Below are 10848 nucleotides of genomic sequence, written 5' to 3'. Positions count from 1 at the left end.
TATATATGTATTAATTAATATACTTTTATTTCCCTGAAAATCAGTTTTGGACTTACATATTTTATTTTCTCTTTCCTCATTGTTATCCTGATTACAGTCTTCTTTTTTCTCGTATTTCTTGTCACAAGTCGAATCATCGATGTCGTTAGATGTTAATGGATAATAGTTGTGAGAAGTTTTCACATCTAAATTATTTTTACACCACTTAGTTTGTGCTTCAGTGTCACAATTTTTGGTATCAGTTAAATTTAAATGTCCATTGCACTTCACACCGTTTAATGTTCGCGTTGAATTAAGTCTTAGATCGATTCCCAAGGAGGGCGATGTGTCCGTTGTTGTTTTTTCGATATCAGATATAAGCCAATTTTTGGGTTTTTTTGCGTTATCCTGGGTACAAGGAAACTCTTTTTCCGTTTTTATAGAAGGCGACGAGGATGGACTTTTCACATCAAACGATAAATTTAGACAGTGCTCACTCATTGCTGTATTATTATTATTATTATTAATACTATTATTATTATTATTATTATTATTATTAGTGTTAATATTATTATTGTTTATATTATTTTCAAAAGACTTTGATACGAATTGCGTTAATTTCTCCATGATTATAAACGATAATCTGAAGTATGTTTTGGAACAGTCATATGAAACTGAAATCACCATTTGAATTTTAGGGGTGGTTGTTGCTATAGCAACATTACACTCTATCCAGGGTTGCGGTTTACTGTGACTCCACCCTTAATTATCCCTATCCAGCACCCTATTGGTGTGCCCTTACAGGGGGTTGGCCGTAATATATTGCTTCTGTCTCTACTGAATTTCCTCTTTATTTATTATTAGTCAATAGCTTACCCTGTAAGTGGCTGACATTTTTTACTCCTTGCTTTTCGTACGGCTATAATTATGTAAATTTACGATAATGAATGTCGGGTTCATAGAGACAAAATATTACTTTGCCGAATTATTATCTAATTTTATAGCTGTTTAAGTGAAATATTATACATTTTGTTTCAAACCACCACCCCTCACGCATTTTCCATTAAAAGTTTTTTTTAATATGCGCCATGTAACATTAAAACTTTTAACTTGCAACGAGCTTACATATCTACCGAGTGTCTATATGTGTACCCAGCAGTAATTATTTATTTATTTTCCTTTTGAGATAATTCTTAAAATAATTGTTTTAACAATTCCTACACTGAGAGAATTATAATATCTATTATTACACTGACCTGTAAGGTCAGATTCGTTTAAATTTAAATTACCCTGGTACCACAATCGTGTGCAATTCTAATACAAGTTGTTTCAAAGTTTACTTGAAATAGCCAAATTGTGTCAGATTGTTTTGTGTTTTTTTTGCTGAAATTTATATCATTTCTTATGCAAGATACTTTTACAATACTAGCACCAGACTTAACCAAAAGTACTTCAAGTAGATGTAGTTGAAGTTTCAATCGATCACGTGATCGAAAAATTAAAAAATAAAATTAAAATTTCTTTCTTGTCCCAAATACCTTAAAAAAATAAGAAAAATCTTTCCCTTTATCCGAAAATGCCTAAAATAAAAAATGCACTCTTAAATCACACCCGATCTTTTGTTATAATTCGTACAAAATTAAAATAGGCCTACGCCAAAAAATTTTCGCGTGGAATGCGATGGCAAGAGGGGCCCAAATCGACCCTCCAAGCGCCGTCCCAAAATTAGCCCCGGAACCCACCTTTCCGTACTACCACCGCGTTATAATTTTCTAAAAAATTCGTACAAACTCAAGTGCCCTGTATCAAATCCATTGAAAGCTTTGATCAAGACAATTGCACAATGAATCTTGCAGTAAACCTGATGCTGATTTCAGCAATAGGTATAATACACAGCAGTCTTGTATAAGTGTCTTGTGCAAGATTTTGATACCAGGGTACTTAATTGTTTGTTTCTAATCAATGTAGAATGATGCCATAACTATTTATAATTTTACATTTAAATTATTATAAGTTTGAAAATAACTAATTTAAATTAAATAAACGAAAAGTAGGTAATCTTACCGATTTCAAGACTATTTAATATTAGGTACCTATACTATATGAAATGTAAATACATATTAGATAAAATATTATTTTATGCCTTCATTAGTTTACCACGCAGTAAGTTTTTTTTAACTGGTTAAAAGGAAACGAACCCATTTTACTTTAAATATCAGTTAGTTTGATTTGAACGAAACTTCTTGCGCAAATTTAGTATTTACAAAGAAAAAACTGACTAGTCAGTTATATTTTTTGTAGTGAAGTGTTATTGTTGTCGTTTGTGGAAGTGCGCCGACTAATTTTGTTGGGTGGCAGTGATGATGTAATCAAAATATATCTCTAAGAAGAAAAAGCGTTACTTCTCTACAAAAATTATAATTATAAAGTGGGGACAAGTTAGTTGAAATTTTACAGTAAGTAAATTAAAATTTTTGAATGTAGATCTATACGCATCACAATTTTAAATAATTGGCTAGCATTTTATGTAATTACTTTGCTTTCGTACATATTTTTTATTATACCTATATGTAGGTATTATAAGTACAATAGGTAGGGGCCCACAAAACCCATAAGAAAATATTAAAATAAATATATATATAGAATGCACGTAACAAGTTATTTTAAATTTATAAAAAATGTTTAATATTGATAGGAAGTTTTTATACCTTCAACTTCAGAGTGGTAATAAAACTTACTAGTTTATTAAGTATTATTTTATTTTTGACCTATTTGGTGTGTATTACTGGCTATCTTTATATCTATTATTCTACTTATAAAATACAGTTAAATAAAACATAGTGCTAAAGCTAAACTGAAATCATATTATGTACCTGGGAAGTGTAAATTTAAGGGAAAAATTTACAGGGTCCGAAAATGTTTAGTAGAAAATTTCTGTGCTAAAAAGGTACTACCAAAGAAATATTTTTTAAAATAACTTAAAATAAACTTGGATTAAAATAATATCAAGGAGAAACAGTTTTTCAGAAAAATAATTAATTTATTTTTTCCGAAAAAGATCTTAAAGGAAACAACAAATAAGGTACATTGTCTTATTCAGGTGTGATATTGGAGACTGCCCCACACCCCCTTATGCTCCCCCTTTTCGTGACGAAGTGCTCAGAAATCCTTCCTCGAGCAGATGCACGAAGTGGTTTGTGTTAAAAAAATCAGACCCGTCGTATCAGAAAGTTGGAAGAACGTGTAGATCTTGGAGACATTGGCTAAAACTGTGGAAGTGAGCAATATTTTTAAATACTAAGTTTGCGGAAATTCATAAATAATAATACTTTATTATTACTTCAATTTATTTTTTAAAAATCACGTACTCTTTTTAGGGAATAGGGGAATTACACCAGGATAATTAGGGAAAATAACAGAGAAACTCGAAAAAAGTCCTATCCGCAATATTATTGTAAAATTGTCTAAAGGAACATAATACAAGACATCTCTCATCTCGCGAGTCAAAAAATTTTATTAGCTAACTTTTTTATTTAAACAATTAAGTGAGGAAAACTGTTTTTTCAGTTTGCAGGGAAAACCATCAATTTTAGGGAAAAGTGACTCACGGACAGCTCGTAGGGGATAAAATTATCTACAAAATGAGACCCGTTAAATTAAAATCGGTTAATAAACAAAAAAGTAATTGCAAAAAAACAAGAAAAGTGCCCATTTTTAATTTGTTTATAATAACTATCGCATTTATTGTTAAAATTTTATAAAACCTATGACAAGTTGAGGGTTTTGTCATACTTTAAAAGTGTGTCAACAGTGGGTGCTGTAGGTGCAATAGTTTTCACACAATTTGTTTATAACGGAGGCTCCCAAAGTTATGAACTTTAAGCCTCTGTACATACAGGCGTTAATTTTTAACCAAACATGATTCTGAAAGCGTCGTTGTAATCTCAAAGACGTAATTAAGCGACCTATTAAAATATATCACCGTTGTTTGGACACCAACTAAATTTGTTAATTTGTTTATATGTATTATTATTAATTAGATATTTCAAAATATTAACCTTATAAAGATGGACATGAACGAATCCATAAGTGTGTTGTGATGGCTCAGAGCGTATCGCGTTGTACTGTCACGCGGTGGTCCCGGGTTCGATCCCCGATACGGTTATGACTTTTTTTCAGCTAATAATTATTTCAAATAACAACATGAATATTAAAATCGAAACAATTTTATAAGCTTTTCAAGTTAGAAGAAATTTTAAACACCGCACCGCTGAGGCTGTCACGACGACGATACACTGTTGCCAATTAGGATGTTCAACTTAGGTGTGTGTTTGGTATTTACATTGTGAAAAGGTGACGATTTGATTCTTAAAAAAGTTGTTGGAAATAGTAGTTTATTATAACCTTTGTACCAATATCTCGTTAATTTATATGCTCTTGTTTTTAGGTTTATTTTACACACATATTTATACATTAAATCGATTCTTTTTAATTACTGAAGCTAATAATTAATAGGTATATAACACAATAACACAAATAAATGTTATGCGATTGTACTGAAATTTAAGATAATAAATGTTATTATTATTATTATTATTATTAGATATTATTATTATTAAATTATCGCCCAAGTACAGAAAAATGTTAAAAATAAATGAGGATTTGTAGATGTTCGAGGCAATAAAAAAACGCAGGAAAGATTAGTTTAATATCTCTAATGAATTTTTAATTATTATTATTTATTATTATTTAGCTAATTTTTCAATTATAATTGAACAATTAAAATTATATTATACTCTCAAAGAAAGGTATTCTAGATATTCTATTAAAATTTTAATTTTATCATGAATGTTTACAATCAGTCTACAAGCAAATAATAATTAAGACATCTGGAAGTGTTGCCTTACATAACATTAAATTTTTAACAATTTGAATAAAATTGTTGCTATTTATGCTACCTCACCGAAAATAGACGCAATGGATAGCTGGCAAAAATATGCAATTTTTTTTTTAAAAAAAGTACCCTCTACGACCAACAGGAGCCAAGATAAGATTTTTTTTTAAATCGTAGCGCAATTGTTTATAAATATTAAGACTTGAATTTTTCGCAAAATAAAGTTTACGACGTAATCTACGGTTTCCCGTGCATTGCATTAAAAAATGTGGAAAATTAACGACTCACGAGCCCTTTAAAGAGAAGGTACTCGCTAAGTAAACTGTCCGGCGTGATGATGGGGGAAGCTCGTCCAATCGAGTCGCGCGCGCGAAAAAAGTGAAATCCTATTCATCGTAGAAACTTTTTTTTTTTAAACTGGGGTAGCTCGACGAAAAAATAACAGTGGGCGTATTTACGAATTCGTAGAATAGCCCTGAACCCCAGAAAAAATTCATCTTTTATACTTAATTTTTTTTAACTTCCAAAAATGTCACAGAAATTATTGTTAAATGAAATATTAATTAAAATTTCAATTTCGGAATTATTTTACTATTATTAAATAAATAAATGAAGCAATCGTTCATTTAAAAAGTAATTTTTTTACATATTAAGCCAAAGTAAACTCATTTTTTAATTACGATTTAAATGTAAAATTGAAGTAAAAATTCACAAATTATTTTCAAATTATTATTTATTGTTAAAAAATTTATAAAAAGAATAAAAAGCATTTGATTTTGTTGCAAAATTCTCAAAATTAAAAAATATTAATAAAAATAATGCGGTCGATAAAATTACAATTTTAACTCCTTGAAATTTTAATATATAAAGTTTTTTTATTATATTAATTATAAATTAAAAAAAAAAATTGCAACATCAAAATTAATTCAAAAAATATTAATCACAACCATTTTCAATAGTAGATATAATGCAATAGAATACAACAAATTAAAATTTAAATTTTTTTCAATTTTTAATGAAAAAGTATGACAAAACCCTCAACTTGTCATAGGTTTTATAAAATTTTAACAGTAAATGCGATATTTATAAACAAATTTAAAAATGAGCCCTTTTCTAGTTTTTTTGGAATAACTTTTTTGTTTATTAACCGATTTTAATTTAACAAGTCTCATTTTGTAGATAATTTTATACCCTACGAGCTGTCCGTGAGTCACTTTTCCCTAAAATTGATGGTTTTCCCTGCAAAGTGAAAAAATTGTTTTCCTCACTTATTTGTTGAAATAGAAAAGTTAGCTAATAAAATTTTTTAACTCACGAGATGAAAGATGTCTTGTATTATGTTCCTTTAGACAATTTTACAATAACATCGCGGATAGGACTTTTTTGGAGTAAAAATTTTATTTGCATGGCCTAAATAGTCCAAACGGTAGAGCATTCGAGGCGTTTGTATTTGAAGTCATATATTTTGTTGTTATGTACAGAAAAATCCCAAATATTATGTAGAATAAGAATCCGAGTTTGCTTAGGTATTCCAAAAAACCATTGCCAAATTCAGGGGAACAACAAACATACAAAAAGAACAAAAATTGACCCGTTTTGACCGTTGATCTTCTGTGACGCTGCCTCCAGTAGTATCGATGCTTTAGTACGAAAACATGCTATCTCAGATTTCGGTTGGAAAACATGCTATCTCAAATTAAGCTTGGAAAACATGCTAGGTTTGACTAGAAATTTAAGTTGGCACATTGAATGATTGAAACCGTGTGCATTTATAATAAACTTATATAATATATTATTTTTCAAAAAGTAAGGAATATTTATGTTCAGGTACACTGTTTATTTCATTTTTTTCATTCAACATTTTTCAATTAATTTTGTTAAGTTGCTGTTATGTATAAACGACAAAATTGTTAATTAAAAAAATAGAATCATATGCAGTATGCTGCAACACGTACATTAATGGGAAAAGGTCAAATTAGTAAATTAGAGAATATCAAGATATCAAAGATCTGTATCCTCTGTATTACCACAGAAGATTACCACAGTTGTTTTATCTTCTGTGATAGAAGCATAATGTTTACAGAAACAATCGTTTTTCTGTGATATTTTAAGTAAATCTGTTTAACTGTTTACTTTTGGAACATTGTTGGTTACATTTACTTGTCAAAAAAATTGTCAGAGTTCTTCTTATTTTTATTTCATTTTTATTTTCCATTGTTTCCTCTCCAAATCAAATACATTTTTCTAATGTTGGCAAGAAGCCCAGCTGTTCTCTTTGTGGTGGTTCTCTTGTTTGACATCTTCAGTGGTTTGTCGTTTCTAGTTTCTCGTTCGATTTTTGTGAACTAAATAATTATAAAAATTTACTACTAATCATATTTTAACTTATCTGAAGGGATGACGATTTTACCAGCAATTAGAAAAACAGGGGGAAATGCGGAGGAGAACAAAGAGAGCAATCAGCAGAACGTATGTACCTAATCTTTCATTGTACTGTCATATTACATAGCTATTTATCCAGAATTGATAAGTTTATATCATATATCGATAGACATTTCATATAAATACTACCGTTGATGATTTTTGAATGTTAGCCCTCTCTTTCAATGAAATTTTAGGGACCTTCGGAGAGAGTGAATCGTAGAAATGATATTAACTCTAAACAAATAGCAAGTCTTTCTGAAAATAATGCCACTGCAAGACGTTCACCCTTTCCTTTGTAAGTAAAAAAAAAAGAAATTTTATATGGTTGCATGTATGTGCCTAACATATATAAATTATTATATTATTATAAATTATAAAAGTTTTTGTTATTTTGTGAAATATATTTTAGTAAAAATGATCGAAAAGAACGTTTAAGGAAACGATATAAAGAGTCGGACCGGCCTAGGGACAGAGAAAATGTACGTGAACAGAAACGTGAAGCAAGAAGAGAACAGAAAAGAGACAGAATTGTATTAAATAAACGGGAGATTATTGCAGAACCACTTCATGAAAATAACACCATTACTTCACCTGTGGATAATCCAACCACTGAAACGCCTTGCAGTAATAGTGAAGTAGTTAGTAAGGAAGACTGTACTGGATTTAATAGCGAAGATGAATATGACGAAAGTGTAATTAAGGATAGACATCTCACCGATGAGGAATGGCAGAAAGTAAATGCAATTTTGGTAATATTAAGTGATATTACGTAACATATTTTCTTTTAGAGGGATGCCATATTTGCTCGTTGCATGTCAAATTTAGGATTTGAAATTAAGAATATGAATGAAGATGGAGCATGCCTTTTTCGCTCCATAGCAGATCAAGTTTATGGTGATCAAGAATTTCATTTTCAAGTTCGACAGGATTGTATGAATTACATTGTATGTAAAAAAATTTTTTTTTTAGTGGCCGTTACCTCTAAATTAAATATCTTTATATGCAGGTCCAAAATCGGGATTATTTTGAGCCTTACGTTACTGAAGATTTTGATAAATACGTAGCAAGAAAACGTACATGGCATGTACATGGAAATCACCTAGAAATTCAAGCAATGAGTGAATTATATAATAGAACCATTGAAGTTTATTGTTATCAAATTGGTAGGTCTAGTTAGGTCCGTGTGTGTGTGGGTGCGTGCGTGCGTGTGTGTGCGTATGTACATTATAAAGGTGCCTGTACACAGCAAAGAAAAATCTAATTAGATTTGTCTCGGTCTAAATAGGTTTCTTTAGCAGTGAGTATACTGCAAATAAATTGCCTTATGTAGATCAGTCTATGACATGTGTTTTCTTGTGACAGGTGTCTCTAGATATAGGCTGAGCAGAACTGTAATTGTAGATAGTAGTGTTGGCCTACGAATGCTACAAAAATATTAATACTGGTAGAATTTTCCACAGCTCATGTAAACCAGTTAATTAAGATGAGCCGAAATCTTAAGATGTTCATAGCAAGCTATACATCCTTAGTCTGCAGAGATGATCCGTTATTCGCCAGCTGTGTGTAATAAACGGAGACTTCAGACAAAATGTCGTGTTTGATAAAATTCAGAATGACTGAAAATGGTGAAATAAGTCGATGAGCTTTTGAGAATGCAAATCATCGTTTTTAAATTCTTTAAATAGGTAAAGTAATCTATACAATTATATTATAAAAAAATATAAAGCATTTCTGATTTTTTTTTGAGAAAATTAAAAAAAAAACGTGCCAAAATTATCGGTCAAGGGTTATTTTTATGAAAATAGTTTTGCATAATCAAAAATCTCACACCGAAATAAGACAAAATACAAAATATGCATCATATATCACGCACTTCAATAAGTCGTTGACGTTTTGAAAATCAATCTGTTTTCATTTTCTGAACTTACAATAACTATTCATTTTTAATTAATTTTGACAGTTTAAATTTATATGCGGAAAACAGCTTGTTGAAAATCAGGATGATTCTATATGTCTATATAGCGTCCTCCACCTGTCAGCTAACAACCGTGTTTAATTTCTTGCACTTTTTTTGTTATTTAACATAGAATATTGTAAGCCATATGTGGACTTTCCGTAGACCACCCTTACCTATTGCCAATGTACTACAGTTCCCTATTTTTAATTTAAGTTAACTGTTGCTTGCTGTATTGCTAATTTAGTTACATTGGTTAAAATGGAAACTACATTTTCCATTTATCAATTACAGTTTTTATATGAAATTAGCAGTTTATATATATATATATATAAAAAAAACAATCTCCTTAGACGACAAACACGGCGAGTAGATTTAGATGAATCTACTTAGGGCACCCTATCTGTTTACATGGCTATCATTAGCGAGCTATGCGTGATGGGTACACACTCAGATGTCAGATAGAGGACTTTACCTATGCAGTGTACGGGCACCTTAGTAATGTAATTAATTTGAAAATGTTTTTAGAACCCATCAACATTTTCAATTGTTCAAGATTAATAAACTCGTATGAACCGATTAGACTTTCATACCATAGGATGTGCCACTATAATTCTATTAGTAATCCTAACAAACCTTCAGTTGGAGTTGGATTAGGTCTACCAAACTATAAACCAATCGACATTGATAGAAGAAGGTTCAACGATGCTATCAGAGCTAGTGAAGAATTACTTATAGAACAGGTACAAGCACGGCAAGTTAGTAAGTAATGGTGGTAAAAATTTAATGTCAGCTGAAACCGTTGAAATAAAAACTGGCGTATATTAGCTAGTAATTACTAAAATTTGAGAATCCTCTGTCTGTTAAAAACAAGACAATCTTAAAGTTTTATTTATATGATAACATGAATTTCAAAATGTGTAAAAGAGAAAATATCTGTGAAATGGTAACGAGGATTCTCATCTTTTATGAAAAACGGAGTCTTAAATTTAAACCGGTCTTAACTTATTTCTCTAATAGACAATGTTAGAAGATAAAATAAAAGCAACTGACTGGGAGGCAACTAATGAAGCCATCGAAGAACAAGTCGCTAGGGAGTCATACATACAATATTTTCGGGACGCAGAGAAACGTTTAAAGGCACAGGGCCATCCATTGGCCAGTGGAAGTAGTTCTACGATTACTTCTTCTATGATTTCAAGTCCCAGAGCTTCTAGACGTGGTTCAGTTTCACCTAAAGGATGTCAGTCACCAGCTTCGCCAAAGAATAGTTTTTCTCCCTTAGGTAAACAAGTATAACATTTAAATTACAAAACTCCTGTAATTTTTATCTGCAGCAAGTCCCAGGACATCTTTCGGATCAAATTCATCAAATAATACATTGACATTTACGCCCGACTGTGCTAATGTGGAAAATGTGCCAGTACCTTATGTTCCCACTAGTGAGGAGGAGGCGTTCGCAAAACGAGTATACAACTCTCCTAGGAGAATTGCGGAACCTGAAATTAATTTTAGTGGTGAAAATTTTTCGGCTGAATTTAATGAACAGGCTGGACCATCGGGAAGTAATGGTATAGGTAATATATATATATATATA

General features: G+C 30.6%; 2 protein-coding genes across 3 annotated transcripts in view; one reads left to right on the top strand and one right to left on the bottom strand.

Annotated features, from left to right (window-relative positions):
- LOC108912401 (short stature homeobox protein 2-like) overlaps positions 1-489 on the bottom strand; it is a gene marked incomplete at its 5' end in the record, with an annotated part of 27734 nt that extends 27245 nt beyond the window's left edge. Inside the window, one exon of the mRNA XM_018717603.1 lies at positions 57-489. Within this exon, the coding sequence (XP_018573119.1) occupies positions 57-489 (433 nt within the window). The remainder of the gene's footprint in view (positions 1-56) is intronic.
- A 6657-nt stretch (positions 490-7146) lies between these two features.
- LOC108912404 (OTU domain-containing protein 5-B) overlaps positions 7147-10848 on the top strand; it is a 4730-nt gene continuing 1028 nt past the window's right edge. The window contains exons 1-8 of one of the 2 annotated variants that reach the window (XM_018717607.1): positions 7147-7342; positions 7492-7592; positions 7707-8031; positions 8086-8241; positions 8304-8460; positions 9780-9994; positions 10272-10536; positions 10589-10822. In XM_018717607.1, the coding sequence (XP_018573123.1) occupies positions 7271-7342; positions 7492-7592; positions 7707-8031; positions 8086-8241; positions 8304-8460; positions 9780-9994; positions 10272-10536; positions 10589-10822 (1525 nt within the window). In that variant the 5' untranslated portion in view covers positions 7147-7270. Of the gene's footprint in view, positions 7343-7491; positions 7593-7706; positions 8032-8085; positions 8242-8303; positions 8461-9779; positions 9995-10271; positions 10537-10588; positions 10829-10848 lie in introns of both variants that reach the window. The other variant, XM_018717606.1, reaches the window with a different exon arrangement.

This window comes from Anoplophora glabripennis, unplaced genomic scaffold (genome assembly GCF_000390285.2).
Source record: "Anoplophora glabripennis isolate ALB-LARVAE unplaced genomic scaffold, Agla_2.0 scaffold518, whole genome shotgun sequence".
NCBI classification, from domain to species: domain Eukaryota; kingdom Metazoa; phylum Arthropoda; class Insecta; order Coleoptera; family Cerambycidae; genus Anoplophora; species Anoplophora glabripennis.
Note: the sequence above shows the minus strand (reverse complement) of the source record. Positions and strands in the feature narration are given on the sequence as shown.